Raw genomic sequence first — 21,925 nt, 5'->3', positions numbered from 1 at the left:
CTTTAGTGAAACCACTGGTTGAGGTCAAGTAATCTCTTCAGAGTAGGAATCAAACAGGTCATCTTGTTATTTTCAGTTCAATCTGCATGGTGCACTTAGTCGTGAAACTTTTGCAATAGCTGTCATTAGATTCTCTATTCCTGGGATGAATATAGATATGGCAAACATCAAGGCACACAGTATGGAGAATATGTATATAATTTATATTGTCATCAGTCCTAATCAGAAGTATCAAAGAGAGAGGAAGGTTTTATATAATATTCAAAACATTTTGGAATATTCCTTTGAAGTACTGACTGTTTACTGGTAATTTGCCAGTCTATGGTGGTAGCAGTTGAGATGTATGAAATTTGTAGAGCTTGGAGGACTATATGCTGACAGTTCATCCATCATTAATGGGAACTTGTTGTGCATACACTCGTTCTCAAATCTGCCTCCCTGAAACACCTGATAATGTGCTATATAAATGTAGGTTTTATAGACCTGATTATAGAAGTGAACTGTGTAATTGTCAAGATTTTGAACTTGTTCTGTAATTCTGTTGTTTGCTGATCGCACCCCAAGCATCATTTTGGATGCTAGTCACCAAGATTTGGGTTTCTGCTTTTTTCTGCTCACTTCACACCTAGAAAGGGAAATTCCCATTGTGCCAGTTAAGGATGTGATCAGGCTATATAGTAGTGTTCCCCCATAGGAAATAACCTACTGTTGGTTAGCTGAACTATTTCATCAGAATTTCTATTCAAATACCAGTCATGAACCAATCTTAAAAGATAGGGCAAGAAATGATTTTGAAAATTGCATTAACTTGGGTAATGAGATTGTTCTTGCCCTCCAGCATCGAGGCTGGAGTGGAGACAGGAGAATTCCTAAGAGTGCCACAGTCATCATGTAGTATGAAAATCTAGTGTTTGCCATGCTGATGTTACCTTTCCTCCTTTCTAAGGTTTGAAAGCTGGCAAAAGCCTCTGCAATCATGTTCGGGTATTTGGTTGGTGAAAAAAACTTTTCCTTGTCTGTCTTAGCTCAGCATTTGAAGCATAACTAATTTGCTTAAACCACTCTGATTTTCAGTTTAAACATTGCTGGATTGAACATTTGAGCTAAGTTTCATGCGTCGGTCTATGCTGTAGAAAGTTTTATTAGCCATTTTTAAAAAAAGGATTTTGGGGCAAGAGATGTTTGCACAATCAAGTATATGATCGAGATTTGTCTTTTAGTTGGTAACCTTAAAATGAAGAATGCTGATGGATGGGATGCTGTATGTCAATAATCATTAGATCGAATCAATCATGGTAACTCTGTTGTACAAAGATACCATATATAACTGTGACTTTGAAACTAATACCATAGCTACAAAAGCGAGACAAAACTTAATTCAGACCAGTATATTAGCATGATTTCTCATTCCTTGGTGTTTTGCAACTGTACTGCGAACCACTTCGAGTGGTGCTGCAGATTTGCCATATGCTAGTTGGAGACCTTTTTGCCAAGTTTTAAGATGATTAAGTTTGTCTCACCCCATTCTTGAACAGCAGAAATTGTTTCTATCCTCACTTCTTTCAAATGTTGCCACTTATTTTCTGTTTGTGTTGGTGACCATTTGTTTGTTTGTTTACAGGGTTTATGAATAAAATTTTCCATCCGAACATTGATGAAGCGTAAGTAATTTTTTTTTCTATGCAGCATGTAAGAGAATGTTTTAGTATTAGGAGAGAACAAATCTGGTGATTGAGTTGGCAATGACTTCCATCTCAAGATATTATTCGAGGGTGTGTTTAGAGGATGTTACAGTCCCAGTGTCTACACTGTCTGTAATCTAAATGCACATCAAGTTACTACTTATCAGTCATGTTAGCTAAAATAAGCTCAATTCCGCATAAACTAGTTGTGAGTGCTGAGTGAAATTACAAGACTGTGATATCCCCGGAGCCATGCACTGCCATGGTGATGCTGCCTTTGGAAAAAATATATTTAGGCAAGAGGAATCTAGAAAGTATATTGGAAAGAAGGGAGGACTATTTTATTTCTCAAGTTTAGAAGCTTAAAATAACAAGTTTAATTCAAAATGCAAACTAAGTAAGGAGCAGACTATTTGACCCATCAAGTCTGTTCGACCGTTCAATATGTTTGTGTTGGATTTGCTATCTCAATGCCATGCTTTGGCAATCTCCCCTTACTTCCTTGATACATGTAGCCTCTTGAAGTCAATCTATTTCTTTCTTAGGCATACGCAATAACTTGGCCTCCACAGACTTGTTGTGGTAGAAAATTCTACAGATTCACAACTTTGAGTGAAGGAATTTCTGCTTGTCTCAGTCCAAAATGGCCTGCCTTGTACTGAGACTGACCCCTTGTTTTGGAGCCCTTGTATCTCAGTAGAATTCTAAACTGTCTACAATCTGACTGCAGTAGGCTTGCTATTTTGTATAACAATTTCGTATGACTCCTTTGGATCCAATACTACCCTTGATTTATTTTGTTATTCATGGTTGGGTTACTTTTTCTATTTGTTCTTTTGCCCAAAAGGAATATATTACTGTTCCAATTTTTTGTTCCTTCAGTATTAGCCATTGTTTATTAATGGAGTTACCCAGTCTGTCACCTCTAATCTCATAGTTTCCTTTATTTAGGTCTCGGACTCTAGTTTCAGATTGGGTTACTTTTCTTTCAAATCCAAATAAAGAATTCTAGCAATTTATTGTGGTCACCTTTTGTTTTCTAAAGGATCTCTCTGAACAAGATTTTTTTTAAAAAAAAACTTCTAATTACACAAAACCAAATGGATATTCAGTTCCCTAAATGGTTCTTCAATGTTCTGGTCTAAAAATATGCTGTTCACACTCAGGGAATTCATCCACCACTGTCTAACTGCTAATGTGGTTAACCTAGTCTATGTAGATGTCATTCATGATAACTATAGCATGGTTGTTGCTTATTTTCCTAATCTCCTGTTAATGCCATCCCTTACTTTATCACTGCTATTTGGAGGCCTGTAGACCACACCCATAAATATTTTCTCTCCCTTTTTGCTGCTTCCCTACAAATGTGGTTTGTTTAGTGTTCTGAATCTATTAGTTAAGTACTTACCACCAAAATTACAAAGTAATGCAACTGAGGATGGGGTGAATTATTCAGTTTTTCTTCTATTGAGTTTATTCTGTTCAATGTTACTTCCAGTTCATTGCCATTAGTCACTCCTTCAAGCCGGCTTCTTTTCTGGGAATAGAGATATATTGCCTTATGTCTGTATGTATGATAGCATGACCCAGAGGTACATCAGTTATCCATCTCTAAGATCTAAACGAGAGATTCATATTTTCTCACTTGGGGCATGCCATTGTAGAGTGAAAACATCTTGATTAAAACAAGTCCAGATGTGAATTGATAAGTTGCCTTATTTCACATAGATTGAATGTACTGATCAGCAGTTGGCTGCAGTTAAACAGTGCAATTTACAATGTAAAAAGTAAAAGTGAAGTCACAGATTGGAGAACTGCTGTATCAATAGAGACAACTGGTGGTGGTTTAATCGGAGGGTCACCATGCCTCAAGAGAGGGGGAGAAGTTGGAGAGAGTCCTTCATAATCACCTCAGCCAGTGTGGAAATTGAATTTACGCTGTTGGCATCATTCTGCATCCCAAACTGAACCAGCTGAACCTAAACTTAGGATGCAGTGAAATATAAAAAAAAGTGCATTGCTTCCCCTGGACAATAGATGGTCTGATTTTACTTCAAGGTGACTTCTGGTTAACCACTCACCCCTCTCAATTTCCTTTTAGTTTTGACAAAATACCTTTGCAGTATTCATTTTAGAAATCTAACAATCATTGCCATCGAATTTGGACTTAATTTTTATTTGCTTTTTCCTCCTCCGCCTTTTACTCCGATAAAGTGGAGAGATCCTGTTGCTAAGATGAAGTTGTCTCTATCTGATGCAAATGTTCTTCCATGCCAAATTAAATCATCCTCCTGAAAACTGTATTCCTTTATCACCACAGTAACTTTACTCTTTTTATTTCTTCCATTGTCGTGGACCATTTAACTAAAATCCAGCACTGCAAGTTACAACAAATATATTTTAGATTTTTGATATCAGTTAGGGAAAATGTTCTTGCACAGAAGTCAGCCTATTTCAAATTTTGCTGAATCTGGTTCTTGATATGGTCCTTGAAAGGTTGTGGGTTACAAGATTTTATTTGTCAAACTTGTTTCAGGCATCTTTCTTTCACTTTTATTTCTAGATCAGGAACAGTATGTCTAGATGTAATTAACCAGACGTGGACAGCTCTTTATGGTGAGTAGTAAAAACAAATAGGAATTTTAAATGCATCTTTATTTAAATTGGATATCAGCTGTAATCCTGCATTAGTTGGAGCTAGGGTTCCTGTCTTGACTGTTGAGATGGGAGCAAAGTGAGTATATTTTAAATATATTTCTGTCTCTGTAACTGATCCTGCTCTTGTGCTTTTCCCAAGCCTAATAAACCACAATCTATGATAGGCTTAGCAAAATGATAGAAGCCAAAATTGAAGCATTAACTTAATAGTTTTTGGTTTTGTACCATTTATTTACTCATTTCATGGATTATGTGCTTCACAGGCTGGGCCAGCATTTAATGCCCATCCCTAATTGTCCTGCAAGGTGGTGGTGAACTTGCTTCTTGAAGTGCTTCAGTCTGCTTGGTGCAGGTACACCCACAATGCTATTAGGACTGGAGTTCCAGGATTTTTACCCAACAGTGAGGGAGTGGTGATATATTTCTAAGTCAGGATGGTGTGTTGTTTAGAGGGGGCTTTGAATGGCATTGCTTCCATGTATCTGATGCCCTTGTTCTTCAAATGGTCATGTCATAAGTTGGAAAGGTGTAATCTAAGAACCCTTGGTAACTCCTTGCAGTGTATCAATGCAACTGTGCATCCATGATGAAGGGAGTAAATGCTTTGTCCTTCATCATGTTAAGCCTTTTAATTGTTGTTGGAACTGCATCTGTTGAGGAAAGTGAGGAGTATTACCTTCTTGATTTGTGCCTTGTAAATGGTAGTTGGGAAAAGAACTTCTCCATGCAGGATTTGTAGCTTCTGACCTACTCTTGTGTTCTACAGTATTTATATGGCTACATCAGTTCAGGTTCTGGCCAATGGTAACTTCCAGGATGTTGATAATGGGGGATTCAGCATTGGGAATGCCATTGAATATCATGGGCTGATGGTTAAAATCTCTTGTTGGTGATGGTCATTGGCACTTGAGTAATGTGAATGTTACTCTCCCCTTGTCAGCCTTAGCCTAGATATTGTACAGAACTGTGCAGAGCAGAAGTGAATTAATCTCTTTCACCTTCTTGTCTATTCCAAGATGGAATAGAGGGGTATGTGAACTACAACTGGATGGTTGCACAAGTTGGTAATGAAATGTTAATAAGTGAGAGTTAATTGCAAAGCCAAGTGTTTTGGATTCAGTCATTTATTGTTTCTTAAAATATCTTACCGTTGTGAGCCTGTTTAAAGTTGAGATGCTGGGATGTATTTCATGGGCATTTGATGAGGAGTAGTAGGCAAAAGAAATTACCCTAATTCATTGGAAAGGCATTTTTTTAAAACGTTATGCTTTCGGGTTTTAAAAAAAAATGCAGTTGTGTAGTTTCAGATGAGGAATGAATATTGTCGGGTTTGACCTTGATCAGTCAGATGAAAAAATAATCTTTGGAGAAGTGAGAACAGAGCACAATCAAGATTTGTAAAATGCTGAGAAGATGTGATCATGTAGCTATGAAGTGATTCTGTATAACCTGCATCAAGCTGCTTGCAGGAAAGTGAGATTGAGACTCTAAATTGCAGAAGCTATTTAGAATAAGCAACCATCAAAATAGTCTTCATTTCTGGGAGAAAGGAGCCAGTGTATCTAGGCAGCTGGTTTTGAAAGCATTTGAAAACATAGGATAAATATAGACAAATATGCCATAGAAGGTTGATGCAGTTTTAAGAGATGCCACCTGTGGAATAAAACTGCTGCAGTCAGAAAGAAAAGCTTCTTGTGCACCTCCTACTGTGTTGCTAAATGGTGTGCATGGGCCTGCCAAAGGCTTTCAGAATTCTCACTGTAGGGGTACTCTGTCAAATGACAATAGTTATTAACTGAAATCATTTCATCTTTAATCTACATTATCTTTAAAATGTTTGTTTCTGCATTTGCTAGATCTCAAACTTTAGTGTTATACAATCCAGAATGGCGTAAAATAATTTTCTGAATTAATTTGGCTGAAATTGATTTTAGTCAAGTGTGGTGCTGGAAAAGCACAGCAGGTCAGGCAGCATCCGAGGAGCAGGAAAATCCTTGTTTCAGACAAAAGCCCTTCCTCTCATGCTGCCTGACCTGTTGTACTTTTCCAGCACCACATTCTCGACTCTAATCTCCAGCAAGTACTCACTTTCGTCTGAAACGTATTTTAATCAAGCTTCTGCTTAATGCTGTTCGATTTCAAGAGGCATCTTTGTGTGCTGTGCAGTAAATTAACAGAAGTGGAGAGTCACTTCTGCCAAAACTGGTCTGCTCATAGATTGCTAATGGAAAATTGCTGTCTCACTATTTGCTGCAAAGCAATATCTAACTTGTATGATATTTATACCTTTCCTCTTACAAATTTTGATTTGCAAGTTCAGATAGTTAATATGCAGCAGTGTAGTTAAATATTTATCATACTTAGACAAGTTTTGCCAACAGCTAATTTGCTTTAACCTGAAGAGTAAATTTCTGCTGATTGAGTCATAATTGTAGAGCACAGAAACAGACCCTTTGGTCCTACTTATTCAAATTTTGTCCCATTTGCCAGCATTTGGTCCATATCCCTCCTATTCATGTACCCATCCAGATGCCTTTTACATGTTGTAATTGTACCAGCCTCCACCGCTTCCTCTTGCAGCTCATTACATACACACACCCTTTGCATGCAAAGGTTTCCCTTAGGTACCTTTTTAAATCTTCTATCTCAGTTTAAACCTGCGCCTTCTAGTTTTGGACTCGCCTACCCTGGGCAAAAGAGCTTGGCTGTCTGTGCCCCTCATGATTTTGTAAACCTCTGTAAAGTCACTCTTCAGCCCCAGGGAGAAGAGCTCCAACCTAATACTTGCATATCCAGAGTTTGCCACCTGGTTGGTTGACTGCTTTGGAGATCTTTTAATTGCCATTTCACAGGTTTAAATGGCTGTGATGTTTGTATTTTTGAACTATTATGTTCAAAAGAGGTTGAAAAGCAATAAACAGCTTGTGCAACTCTGAAGTTGTTTTTTCAAAAAAAGCCAATTGACTCAAGTATTATGTTTGACTAGTTGCAATCTTACTGGTGATGTCAAACAATTAATACAAAAATGAATGAGTCTACTCAGGTGTTTTTAGATCTATGAGAAATGCCTTATTTCGCACAATTGATTAATGTAGCCAACGAGGTGACCATTTGTCCCCTTGTTACTGTTCTGGCTCTTAGTTGTATGATCCAGTTTCTCCCACTCCTACTCATTCTGTATAATCCTGTAACACTTTTTACCCCATCACACGTTTTTTCAATTCTTCTTAAAATATTACTATTTGATTTGTGTCTACCTCCTTTCAAACTGTGCCAGAATCCAGAAAATTGAAGTTGTTGCATTGTGGTACGCTCTAACTTAAATTCATGAAAGTATTTCACACCTTGCAAGATGAGATGCACTAATTTCCTTTCTCATTATTTGCTACTTGTTATTATGGTCAGGTCTGATTGTGGGTTCAAATCACTTTGGGAACTTGTTTGCAAAATCCAGGTTGACTACTGATGCAGTGTTGACTTCATCCTATGGCCAGGTCTGCTTTCAGGACAATTCAAAAGATTTAATGGCTTTATTTTGAAGAGCAGTAGAATTCTCCATTTCCAATAATATGTATTATTCTTCTTTCATCACTTGGACAAGTTGTTGTCACATTGTTGTTTGAAACTTTGCTATGTAATAATCACTTTTGCCTTTCTTGATTTTTAAAAGTACTTCAGTGGCTGTCAAACACTTTGACTTCTGAGATGGAAAGATGCTGTAGCAAAGCAAGTATTTTCGTCTCCCTCCTGACTGTCTACCTCAGCCCCAAGACACCTAGCTAAAGCTTGGGTTTCACAGGTGCATAATGATTCCTTTATCCTAGCCCAATAATGTGTCTTAACCAAGTTAACACTCAGCACTCCATATGGTATTGGTATGATTTCCTTCCATCTCTCCCACACAAGAATAGAAGTGAGTAATTACATTTGCATCTCTCTGCACTCCTTGTGTGGTTCTATGAATATACAAATTAGGAGTAGACTTAGTCCCTTCAGCTCTTGAATTGAGACTGAGCTGAAAAAGTACAGACTGTCAGACCGCACCGGAGGGGCAGCAGAATCGACATTTAGGGTATAAGCCCTTCTTCAGGCTTAGGCCTGAAACGTTGATTCGCCTGCTCCTTGAATGCTGCCTGACCGGCTGTGCTTTTCCAGCACTATGCTCTCGACTCTGATCTCCAACACCTGCAGTCGTCACTTGCTCCTTTATCTTCTTGAGCCTGCTCCACCAGCCAGTAAGATCATGGCAGATTGGATTGTTTCAAAATTTCCATCTATCCCGATGACTTCAAGTTTCCCTTCATAATAAAAATCTGTCCACCTGTGTTTGAAAAAAAATTCAACGACCCCATTTGCACTACTTTCTGAGGCATTGTGTTCCAAAGTTGTACAGCCTTCAGAGAGGAAACGCAAGGTTTGTGAAGGTTTGTAGCTCAGGTTGAGGTTTAGGGTGTAGGTTTGCTCGCTGAGCTGTAGGTTTGATATCCAGATGTTTCATTACCTGGCTAGGTAACATCAGTGGCGACCTCCAAGTGAAGTGAAGCTGTTGTCACCTGCTTTCTATTTATATCTTTCTCCTGGATGGGGTTCCTGGGGTTTGTGGTGATGTCATTTCCTGTTCATTTTCTGAAGGGTTGGTAGATGGCAAGTAGATCTATGTGCTTGTTTATGGCGTTGTGGTTGGAGTGCCAAGCCTCTCGGAATTCTCTGGCATGTCTTTGCTTAGCCTGTCCCAGGATACATGTGTTGTCCCAGTCGAAATGGTGGGTTTTTTTTCATCTGTGTTTTGGGCTACGAGGGGGAGGGGGTCGTGTCTTTTTGTGGCTAGCTGGTGTTCATGTATCCTGGTGGCTAACTTTCTTCCTGTTTGTCCTACGTAGTGTTTTTGGCAGTCCTTGCATGGAATTTTATAGATGATGGTTTTGTCCATGGGTTGTACTGGGTCTTTTAAGTTTTAGTTTTTGTTTGAGTGTGTTGGTGGGTTTGTGTGCTACAAGGATTCCAAGGGGTCTCAGTAGTCTGGCTATCCGTTCTTCTTGAATACGTCGTATAGGTGGTTCTCCTCTGTTTTTCGAAGTTCGTCTGTGCTGCAGTGTGTGGTGGCTCATTGGAATAGTGTTCTGATACAGCTTCGTTTTGTGATGACAAAGGTGTCATCTACGTAGCGGACCCAGATTTTTGGTTTGATGGTTGGTAGGGCTGTTTGTTCTAGTCTTTGCATTACCGCTTCTGCTATGAATCCTGATAGCGGAGATCCCATGGGTGTGCCGTTGGTTTGTTTGTAGACTATGTTGTTGAAAGTGAAGTGGGTGGTGAGGCACAGGTCCACTAGCTTCATGATGTTTTCGTTGGTAATGTGATTGATGGTGGTTGGGGTGTGTGTGATGGTCTGTTCTAAAAGTGTGGCGAGTGTTTCCTTTGCGAGGTCGATGTTGATGGAGGTGAACAGTGCTGTTACGTCGAATGAGATCATTGCTTCGTCTTCCTCTATTTTGGAAACATTTCTCCTTGTCTCTGGCAATAAGATCATGAGGAATTGGAAAAGGAGTAGGCCATTTGACCCCTCCAGCCTGCCCTGCCATTCTCTCGAATCATGGCTGATTTGACATTCCTCGCGTCAGCCTTCTGGTGTTTTGCCCATAGCCATTGATTCTCCTCCTGATTTAAGAGTTTATCTAGCTCAGCCTTAAATATACACAAGGACTCTGCCTGCAGACCTTTGTGGTAAGAAGTTCCAAAAACACTCAACTCTCAAAACAAATTTCTCCTAGCCCATGTCTTAAATTGCCATCATTTAATTCTGAGGCAATTGCCTTTGGTCCTGGACACTCTAAAAGTGGAACCACCATCTCAGCATTTACCCTGTCAATCTCTTAACAATCCTGTATGTTTCAGTGAAATCGCCTCTGTTCTAAACTCAGGTGGGTAGCAGCCCAGTTTATTTAGTCTTTGCTTATAAAACAGTTCTTCTACACTTTGGATCATCCTAGTGAACCTTCTCTGATCTGCCTCCAATTAAATGGTACCTTAAAGGGACTAAAACTGCTCTCAGTACTCCAGATGTATTATCACCAGCACCTTACATAGTTGCAGAAGATTGCCCCACACTCATACTCCTACACCTTTGAAATAGGGCCAGCTTTCCATTCGCCATCCTGATTAATTGCTGCACCTGTGTGCTAGCTTTGTGTTTTGTCAGTAAGTATCCCAAGTCCCTTTGGATTGCAGCTTTCTGCAGTATTTCTCCATTTAAATTATGTTCTTTTGTTCCACTTTCCAAAATGAGCAACTTCATAATTTAACACGTTAAACTCCATTTGCCAATTTTTTATCCATTTATTTAACCTATCAGTATTTATCTATAAACTGTTGTATCCCTCTCTCAACTTGCCTTTCCACCTTTTTTTTCATCATTGTAAATTTGGCTGCAGATTTAATGATTTCAAGAAAGGAAGCAATGTATTTTAAGCAGTTGCAATGCCAGTACTGATCCATGTGGAACCCCACTGGTTGCAGATTGCCAACCTGAAAAATAACCTATCCTAAAATGGTGACCCATAATTTTAATGCTATGTCTTCTATTTCTGGAGACACCCTTTGCATGTGCAGTTTATGAAGACCATTTAGGAACTTATGCACTTCAATCATATCGCCCTCACTCTTCCAGCTCCTGTGAAAACAAATCCATGTCCAGCCAATGCTTCTAAGATAATCCACTTATTCCAGTTATTAACTTAGTAAACCTCTATTGAACAGCCTCCAATGTGTTTACACCCAGCCTTAAATAAGGAAACCAAAGTTGCACATGCTGTATTAGAGATGAGGTCTCACCGGTGCTGTCTTTAACTGGAACATATTATCCTTCCTTTTAGGCTCAAATAATTTTGTAATAAAATATAGCATCCCATTAGCCATTTTAATATATGCTGTACCTGTATATTAATTTTTTGTGATTCATCAGAGCATCTAAATCCTTCTGCAGCTCAGAATTCTGCATTTATTCTCCATCTTGATAAGAATAAAAAAATGCAGAATATTATTTGAATAGAATAGAATTTCTATTCCACTCTGTTCTATTTAACTGATTCTGTTTATTTTATTCTTATCAAAATCAAACATCTTCACGTTGCCCATACCTCCGTCTGCCAGATTTTTGCCCACTCACTTAGCCTATTTATATCCATCTGTAACTTGTCTTAATATTCTTTCCTACCTATCTTCGTGTCGAATGTGGATTTAACTGCCATGCCTTTGATTTCTCATCAAATTTGGCGGATATAAATTGTAAAACGCTGAGGTCCCAGTACCAATCATTGCAGGACTCCACTTGTCACATCCAAGAAATCGGAAAAAGACAGTTTGTATACTCTATTTCTGGTAACCAGCCAATCTTCTATCATATTAATGTTACCCCAATACCAGAGCTTTTATTTTTTGCAGTAGCCTTTGATGTGGCATCTTATCAAATTACTTGGGAAAATCCAAGTGTGATGTGTCCACAGGCTTCCCTTTTATCCTGAGTAACAGCACTTTCAATATTTATCTATAAATTCTTTATATCCCTCTCACAACTTGCCTTTCCACCTTTTTTTTTCGTCATCTGCAAACTTGACTGCAGATTTGCGTCCTTCAGCGAACTCCAATAAAATGGCTAAACATTATTTTCCTTTGCCAAACCCATTCTGACTGTTCCCAGTTATGTTGAGTTTTTCTATGTGGGCAGCCATAATTTCTTGGACTGAATCATTCCTTTCCTAGTATAAATATAGGGCTGACTGGCCTCCCTTGAATAGCGCAGTCATATTTGCTACTTTCTAGTCTGTTGGAACCTTTACCTGATAATAGGAAAAACTGGATACTTGACCTCCTTGTATCTGTTACCTCATGAGTAACTTCTTTTAAAACCCTAGAATGAGGTCCATCTGGTTCTTGAGAGATTTTTCAGCCTACAGCTTTATCAGTTTGGTTAGTTCCACTTAACTTGTGATTGTAAGTTCACCAGGTTCCCCATTCCCATTTGATCTCCTGATTTACAGCTCTTATTGGCGTCTCATCTTTGTGCAGTAATATGCTTTCTCTTTAAATTTTCTGCTTTTCCTAACTGCTTTATTTAACTATGGATGTGGTTGTTCCTTTTGGAATTGTACTTTACAATAGGAATATACTTAGCATTCTAAAAATCCCTTGAATGTCTGTGCACTGTTTCGATTATCCTGTAGTTTGCCAATTCACCTCAGATCTGTTCAGCTTTCATGTCCAAATAGTTGCCCGTATTTGTTTAAAATGCTAGTCTTAGCCCCAGTCTTCTCTCTCTCAAGCTGGATGCAAAATTCACTATAGTTGTGGTCACTGCTACCAAGGAATTCTTGAAGTCTGAGATCATATGCAACTACAAACCTAAATATGTTCTGCTGTCTGATCGGTTCAAACATGTGCTGCTTTAAGAAACAATTTTTAAAATATTCTAAAAACTCATCCAGGCTATCTTTTGTCCTGTTTATATGTGGATTAAAGTCATCCATGATTATTTTCTTCCCATTATCTCTCACTATTTCCTGTTGTATATTTTGTCTCTCATTATTGTTGATGTTCGGGCCCCCCGTAGACTATGCTCTCTAACAACCCTCTACTATTTCTCACCGAAACCTAAAGAAGTCCCACATTCTGATTTCCTGAACCAAAGTCATCTCTGCCAAGTAAATTTACAGAGCTATCCCTTTACCTTTATGTAGCTTCCTATTTTTATTGAATGTCAACCCCCTCCCCACGCATGCATGCATGCGGGCACACAAAAACACAACACGCGCGCGCGCACACACACACACACACACACACACACACACACACACACACACACACCCCAATTCGTATTTTCCTGAGCCCATGGCACTGTAATGTCTACCAGGTCATATTGATTCACTTCAGTGTGCTCTGTCAATTCATTTACCTGGTGCATACTGCATTCATTCAGGGACAGAACTTTTAGTTTTTTCCAGTTACATTTGTCGCATCTAATCTTGATTGGTGTATTCCTGTGTTTTCTTTCTCCTGTACCGCTTTGTCTGTTTGATATAACACATCTTTCCATATTTGAATCTTTTCTCCCTATTCTGTTTTGGTAAATCCCTCTTTACTTTGCTTGTTGTGCAGTTCACAAGAATACTGACCCCAGCACAAGTCAAGTTTAGACCTGCTTTCTTCAGTAAGTTTGAATTATAGGGAGAGGCTGAATAGGCTGGGCTTTTTCCCCTGGCTGAGGAGTGACCTTACAGGAGTTTATAAAATCATGAGGGGCATGCATAGGGTAAATAGACAAGGTCTTATACCTTGGGTGGAGGAGTCCAGAACGACAGGGCATAGGTTTAGGGTGAGGGGAAAGATTTAAAAGGGACCTAAGGGGCACTGTTTTCATGCAAAAGGTAGTGTATGTATGGAATGAGCTGTCTGAGGAAGTGGTAGCGGCTGGTTCAATTACAGCATTGAAAAGGCATATGGATGGGTATATGAGTAGGAAGGGTTTAAAAGGATATGAGCCAAGTGCTGGCAAATGGGACTAGATTAATTCAGGATGTTTGGTCGGCATGGCCAAGTTGGACCGAAGGGCCGGTTTCTGTGCTGTATATCTCTATGACTTTAGACTTGTACAAGTGGCTCGCTTCTTTAATGTCGGTCTTTGAGCCATATCTTCATTTCTCTAATTTATGTAATGCCAATTTGCATAAAGCTTGGGTGATAATCCTGCAGTTATAAACTTTAAGGTTCTGCTTTTTAATTTCATGTCTCCCTCCTCATATTGTGTGCAGAACTTCTTCCCTAGTTTATTTTGGTACTTACATGCATCGCAACCACTGGATCCTCCATTACTACTGCAAGTTCCTGTCTAGCCTTGAGCAGTTGTCCTTGGTCCTGGTACCAGGCTGCCAACTCAGCCATTTAAATACTCTCTTTGCACAGAATGGTGTCAAAACCCCTCACTATACTGTCACCTACTACTGTTACTCAATTCTTTGGTGCTCCTCCCACTGTGGTTTCCTGCACCTCTATGCCACAGTTGGTTGTTCAGCTGTCCTGCAGCCCCTGCTCTAATCTGAACATGTTGAGAGAACATTAAACCTGTAGGGCATTTCCAGAAGCTAACACTCCTACTTCTCCCTTATGATTACTGCCTCTGTGTGGACCTTCACGCTCCATGCATAGTTGTGGCTTCTGGAACAAGAGGTCAGTAGTTTAGCACATCAGTTGGCCTACCAGAATTTCTGAAGTCTGCGCAGCTGCATAGTTTAAAGGGAACATTGTTCCTTGCCTTTAGGTCCTCTCATCTGCCTCCGTTGCAGTCAAACCCTCCTACCCTTGCCATTGACCAAATCAAAAGTCAATTTCCCAAGTGATGTGATTGCCACCTGGTACAAAGAATCCAAGTAACTTTGTTCCCACTCCACCCCACCTATAGTTCAGCCTTTAGCTTAAACTCTGAGCAAAGATTTGAGCTTCAACTGTTCACTGTAGATGTTGGCCCTGGATTGCAGTGGTATCCATGAACTTTCACATGTTGCTGTCTTGACACATCTCCTAATCTGCCATCCTTGATGAGTTTTAATTCATGTCTTCATCATGCAACTGTTATCTTGCACACCTCTGAAGTTACTTCTTTGCTGCCAGCTTTGAAGGTTGAAAGAACCATTGTCTATCATCAAATCATCTGATACTAAGCATCAGTTTCATTGCTTTTTTTAAAAAGTGTTTGAATGTCTCCAGTGTTTCTGAGCAGCTTGAACCTGGTGAAAACTGCAGTGTAGTTTGGATCAGCATGCTGCACAGTTTTTGATTTCTTCTGACTTGTACCCAATGGAGGTGCAGTTTTTGCTGTATATTTCAACATCAGTTGACTTTATTGACTGCTTCTCACATTGGTTCAACATTGAGTCTATTGCACACCTCAGTCTTATTCAGCTTTATTGTTCATGTATTTCATTTTTGATCTGTTTTCCTTTTCTATGTGCTGTTGTAGTTGACATTAACCCATGTATTTATATTTTGCTCAAATGGTCCCATAATTTCTGAGTTGCCTCTGATTTCATTGTACATTGATGTATCAGATTTAAACAATTTGTACTGAGTCCAGGCATTTGCATAACTGCTGAACTCTGGTAGTAGTGTCATTCTTTCCATCTCAGTAAAGTTGTTCACCAATGACAGGTGGCTCAGTTCTTAGTATGTTGCCTCACAGCACCAGGGACCCAGGTTCAATTCCACCCTCAGATGACTGGAGTTTGCATATTCTCCCCATATCAGCATGGGTTTCTTCCCACAATCCAAAAATGTGCACAAATGCTGGATAGCTACTCTAAGTTGCCCCCAATGCCTAGGATTGTACAGGCTGGGTGGGTTAGCCATGGTAAATGTAGGGTTACAGGGGTATGGAAGGGGAGTGGGTCTTGGTGGGATGCTCTTCAGAGGGGCCGAATGGCCTGCGTCCATACTGCAGAGATTCTGCGATCTGTCCTCCTCCCAGAAACCTGTCTCATGTTTGCATGATTTATTTTAGCAAGAATTTGCTGAAGTCTTGTTTCACCACATCTGTCTGAAGTCATGTTTCTGATACTTAAAATTCTTTGCAATGCTGAACAAATATTCTTGATTAGTTAATCAGTTTCCTTCAGAATCAAAAACTTTTGATCTCTTTTAAAAGTTGTTTTTTGAAATAAGTGAGTCCAACTACTTTGAGATTTTTTTTCTTGGTTTGAATTTTCAAATGTAATTCTTGAGCAACATTCAGTCGATCTTGAGTTGGATTCTAGACTTGAATTCCATCTAGCTTCAAATAGCATTGTGAAAAAGGACATTCATTAACTGTTCGCAATGTTACAAAGTGCTTCATGACAAATATTGCCTTATCCATCAGTGTTCTGAGACCAAAACCCAATGCCAATCTAACTGAATAAGATTGAGAAAATATTGCTCTCAATAGATCTATTTAGATTGAGGAAACTGCTGAGTGTAATCTATATTTTGTGAAAAGTTATGGTTTAAGTTGGAAATCGTTGGAGTGTTAAATTCAACCTGAAGGCACTTAGAAGTCTACACTGAACAATATACTCATCTGAGTATTAGATTGAGCGCAAGCAATATGCCACAGCCTGCTGACAGTCCTTGCACACCAATAGAAGCTGGGTGGGTAAGATAGCTGAGACACTCCTGAAACTACACCAAATAAGATGTCAGTATTTTCAAGAGAAGAAAACAAGTGACACCAATTTCTATAAAATCAATGCATGTTAATTGGAGGTGAAAATGAGCCTTGGGCCTAGTAACATGTTTGTTATGTATGCTGTCATTTCTGACGACTTAAGTACTGAGCACAGTGCCTCTGGAGTAGTTTCACCCAGTTCCTTAATCGTCCATTGTGACTTTCACCATTTATCACCCAAGTTAGTTTAAAGCTGATTTCAAAAGCTGAGTTAAGCATGCCCATTCATGGCAAGGAAGTTATTGAAAAGGAAAGCAAAACAAAGTAACGTGTTGTATGGGTGCAAGATTCCCTAAACTTCAATCTAAAACAGTCTTTACCTCAGTAATGTAGTATCGATGACCCTATGTTGCTCCTGTTGATAGCTTGCCAGATTTAATGGGATCTAGATTTGTTTTTGGACTCTTTGCAATTCTACCTTACCCCTCAAGTGAGTTGATGAGAAGTTTGAACCAATGCATTCTGTGAACTCTGAACCAGTGCATTCTGTGAACTCCTTTGATTGATTTAACCCTCGAAACCCAATCTCAATCCTTCATTTATGCACTTTGTACAAAGCCAATTCTGGATGAGCTTTTGTGAGGTTTGGACGTCTTGAAAATGGTGTTCTCTGGATTTTGAAGGTTTACAAACGTGCTTTTACCCATCTTTCAGGTTCAGCAATTTAAGTAAGCTGAGGCATGAAGTTGTTAGTGACAAGGGCTGCAAGGTAGTTTGGAAATATTTTGTTTTAGGTATGTCATTATTGGGTAATTTCACTTGCATAGTTGTGTGCAATCACTGGGTTTAACAAGTTGAGCTGAGAAATTTGGACATCACTAATCGTTAGGATGACTCTAGCTGTTCAAATAACTGCATGAAGGTAAATTTTGGAGTTCAACTAGTTATGCGCCTGTGTGCATAGTTGAAGATTCCTAAATTTTGGTAATCTATGTCTGAACGTCCACAATTAAGTAAATGGAGAGTGTATGCAATCACAGTAAAGGAAAGAGACCTGATTAGGTATTTGTGTTTAAATTCAGGGCTGTTCAGGTATGGTGATGTTCACCCATGTACATCTGATACCCTGCTGATCAAACATCAATCTTTTTGTTCAGATTCCTTGTCATGTAATGAGGGCATTTCATACTTGGCCTAACATAAACAGTTGTCTTTAGAGCAGACTGTACAGTGTCTGTGGGATAGTTTTTGATCGTCCCACTACAAATTTGCTCTTATGCAAGGGAGTAATTTGGCTTGTGTATTTTCCTACTAGACCTCACCAACATATTTGAGTCGTTCCTGCCTCAGCTGCTGGCCTATCCCAATCCAATTGACCCTTTAAATGGTGATGCTGCCGCAATGTACCTCCATCGACCAGAAGAGTACAAACAGAAAATAAAAGGTAAGGGTTACCTTTAAATTTATATTAAAACTGTGAATATGATACAAGGTTTTATGGTTGTGGAATGAGAGATTTGGTGCTAGTCTGGCATATTTGGAATCCAGTGCTGGCACAGAGTTCTCCTAAATGAGCAGCATCATGACTAGTGGTGGAGTCTAACCTCCCTGAGGAAGACTGTTGTATTTGCACCTGCCTTTGTGGGCAACTTGACTGTGGATTGGGTGTGTGTGTAAATCAGACTGGCCTAGGATGTTGTTTTGGTTCAGCTGATTTTACCCAGTGAAGCAGTGTTATCTGATCCCACATTCTACCGGCAGATCCACCGAAAGTGTTACCTTTTCAGTCTCTTTGTGGCTGACTGATATGTTTGCAACATTTTGTTTTTATTGCAGTACTCAGAGATTGAGGATTTCCAGCTTTGAAGTGGTGTCTTCGCTGACACTCAACTGTAATGAGGAGAGATTACGACATTATATTAGAAAGTATCCTGAGCCTGTGTCAATAATGAGCAAATTAACTAGGCATTCACTTCACTGCTGTTTTGTGCTGTCATGCTGGGTTGCGTTTTCCTTAAGTATATTATTGCATTTGAGATTTTGTAAAGTTGCAGTTGCTATACTAAATGCAAGTCTCTTTTTATTCCTTCCCTCCCTCCTTCAAACCCAAACACTTTTCACAGAATATATCCAAAAATACGCAACAGAAGAGGCGTTAAAGGAACAAGAGGAGGGTGCAGGTGAAAGTTCATCAGAGAGCTCCATGTCTGACTTCTCCGAGGATGAGGCCCAGGATATGGAATTGTAGTAGTGTCACCATCCTCTTTCAAAGAGACAGACTATATAATTTCCTAACCATTGAAAAGCAGACTATAATATTCATATTTAAAAACAAAAAAGCAAGTTTTTTTTATTACTAAAACCAGGTTTTTATGGATAGCATTGGTATATTATCACCCTAGTTTTTTTCTCTCCTTGGTCATTTCTCCAACTTGAAGTGCATCTTACCGCACATTCCACTAGCTGTGAGGCCCAAATGCATGCTATCTCATAACTTTGGTATACCTAACTTGTAACATGTTTTGACCCAAAAATGGAAGAGAGCAAGAAAAAACGAACAATGGATTGGTGCAGAGCGGGATATCAACCAAGCAAGAGTGACTATTTATGCTGTCTGCTTCTCGATCAGAAAAAACAGCGCTAGAGAGAACAGAAAGTTTCAGTAAAATCGAAGCACAATGGAAGGTTTATTAGCAGAAGAAAAACTAACACATTATTTGCTCTGCATGTTATTTTTGGTTTCTATTTTTTTTCCTCGTGAATAAAAATGGACGTACAGATTATCCATCTTTTTTTTTTATTGTGGCATGATATGGAAGAATACAACTTGTTTAGGACTTTGGTTCGTAAAGCAGATTTAATTATTTAAAAAAAAAACCTAGTGTTTGTGGCTTTAACCTGAAGGATAGTATTAAGTAATTACTAGGTAGTGGTGAACTTGATTACTCTAATTAGCACGTTGTATTATTATTATTGGGGAAATACTTGCTGGCACCCTATCTTGCTATATAGATTTTTTTTTTAAATGGCCTATTGCTATGTGCTGACTTATACCTGTTTGACTTATTTAGGGTTAGTTAGTATGCTCGCTGGTGATTTCAAATAAAAAATGTATATTTTCATTGTTACAATAGTTGATTTGACATTGATTGAAATTTTTTTCCTGCGTAGGATTCTGTGCCAGCAATTGTAAATACAGCTGTACAACAAAGGGACATTGGATCTTCCTCTTTGCAGCATGTATTGATTTTTCATCTATCCCCTCCCATTTGTATGAACTTTGCACTCATCAAGACAAGATGTGGAATACTTGGGAATAGAGCACTTCACATTTCATGTACTCACCGAATGCACAAACTATATTCAGATGCAAAGCCTGCTGCTGTGCTCCTTCTAAAAGAGAGACGCCCTCACCCAAATTCAGAAGATAGAGCATATAAGGTGGCTGATACGCTCACCATGTCTGGGCTGCCTCTTTTGAAGGATTTCGCAAGTTTCATCTTGTTTTATTTCTCGCCCATCTACCAGTGCCCTTTCATTGCAAGAGCTGAAAATGTGTTGCTGGAAAAGCGCAGCAGGTCAGGCAGCATCCAAGGAGCAGGAGAATCGATGTTTCGGGCATAAGCCCTTCTTCAGGAATGAGGAAAGTGTGCCAAGCAGGCTAAGATAAAAGGTAGGGAGGAGGGACTTGGGGGAGGAGCATTGCAAATGCGATAGGTGGAACGCTCTTCAGCCACGTTCTCAAACAACCTATCGCATTTCCTCCGCCCCTCCCCCAAGTCCCTCCTCCCTACCTTTTATCTTAGCCTGCTTGGCACACTTTCCTCATTCCTGAAGAAGGGCTCATGCCCAAAGCGTCGATTCTCCTGCTCCTTGGATGCTGCCTGGCCTGCGCTTTTCCAGCAACACATTTTCAGCTCTGATCTCCAGCAGCTGCAGTCCTCACTTTTTCTCTTTCATTGCAACCCAACCATGTTCAGAGTAAACCTGCTACACCGTTTAGTTTTGAGTGTTTGATGTTACCCATATTGAGGGAGCATAGCATAAAGAAACTGTATCAGCAGAATATTTCCCACATACTAATTTCCGAGAGCTTCGTGCTGTACTGACATTGAAACTGCACCAATTATTTTGGGTATCAACCAGAGGAGATTTCATCAATCTGATATCAGTTTAAGTGCAGGTGAAGGGCTTGTATCTTGCACACAACAATGCCCACTTTCCCTGGATCATCCATTTTTATATAAAGCTTTAGCAAGCACAGCTGCGAAGCAGCAGTTTTAATGTCCGAATCTAATTTCCAAACAAAGTCTTTTGCAGTTCTTAACAGTTAAAGAATCTGTGCAGTACTGTTTGTCTGCATTTCAGTTCTCTTTTGTGTTCTGTCATTCAACAGTCTTGATGTTAACATTTGGAAATGGCCATCTCTGTTATATGTACCATTCCATTTGTGACAGATTTGGATACATCATTTAAATTAGTCAATGAGAGAAATAAACAGTGCTGATGTGGTGAGAGAAAAAGACCTAATGTTTCACATCAATGCTGCAAGTTCTGACAGTGTCATCAACCCTCAAAGCTTCAGCTGGTTTCCCTCTTTTCTGGTTCTATCTGGCTGGCTGAGAACTTCCAGTATTAAATTTTTTTTGTTTGCATTTCCAGCATTTGCAGTACTTTGCTTTTGATTCTGAGAGAACCTGGATTGGGAGTATTAAAGGACTTTCCTATTTGAGTAGTTAGTTATGTTGACTGAATTCACTATTGCTCCTGGGTTATGATAAATTTTGCAAGCTTTCTTTCCATCTGTAATCACGACTGGTATTGATGCTGAGGTTCATGGAGTACAAGTGATTTGGAGGTCAAGTATAATCTGTGAATGCATTTGTTTCTTGCCCATAGAACTGACATGGCAGCCTGGTGATTCTGGTTTCTGCAGAAGGATGTTTGGGCTTCTTCCACTAACCCACTATAAGCAGTTCAATTCTATTAATATCAAACACGTCTGTCTGTTTGGTGACCAGTTACAATGACCACATTAATATCCAGAGATTGGTGTATGCACAGCCTTTCTCTACAAATAGGCCTATTCCTGCCATAGCGTCCAAAATGTTGTGGTATTTGTGGTTCATGCGCCCATTAAAGATTTTCAAAGCTACTGTATACAGTGTTCTTCAGTACCTGCCAACATTCCTCCTTCAATGCCATATACACACAACTGAGTATTTAACTAACTACTGCAATGAGATCTTGTGTGAATAATGGTTGCCATGGCTTCCTAATATTTATTGAATTTCAAAGTAATTTATTGAAGGTAAAGAGTTTTAACATTTGAAATGTGACCCTCAGTGCAATTCTGAACTGCATGCGCTCAGGTGAAAAGGTGTTTGGGACAGTGGTT

The 21,925-nt window shown here is 39.3% G+C and overlaps 1 protein-coding gene across 2 annotated transcripts in view; it reads left to right on the top strand.

Moving 5' to 3' along the window:
• Positions 1-19,660, top strand: part of ube2h (ubiquitin-conjugating enzyme E2H (UBC8 homolog, yeast)) — a 70,311-nt gene extending 50,651 nt beyond the window's left edge. For both annotated transcript variants that reach the window (XM_043714009.1, XM_043714008.1), the window contains 4 exons: positions 1,622-1,661; positions 4,246-4,298; positions 17,843-17,971; positions 18,651-19,660. In XM_043714009.1, coding sequence (XP_043569944.1) covers positions 1,627-1,661; positions 4,246-4,298; positions 17,843-17,971; positions 18,651-18,775 — 342 coding nt within the window. In that variant the 5' untranslated portion in view covers positions 1,622-1,626 and the 3' untranslated portion in view covers positions 18,776-19,660. The remainder of the gene's footprint in view (positions 1-1,621; positions 1,662-4,245; positions 4,299-17,842; positions 17,972-18,650) is intronic.
• The last annotated feature ends 2,265 nt before the right edge of the window (positions 19,661-21,925 follow it).

This window comes from Chiloscyllium plagiosum, chromosome 23 (genome assembly GCF_004010195.1).
Source record: "Chiloscyllium plagiosum isolate BGI_BamShark_2017 chromosome 23, ASM401019v2, whole genome shotgun sequence".
In the NCBI taxonomy this organism is placed as follows: Eukaryota; Metazoa; Chordata; class Chondrichthyes; order Orectolobiformes; family Hemiscylliidae; genus Chiloscyllium; species Chiloscyllium plagiosum.
This window is presented reverse-complemented; position numbering and strand designations above follow the sequence as displayed.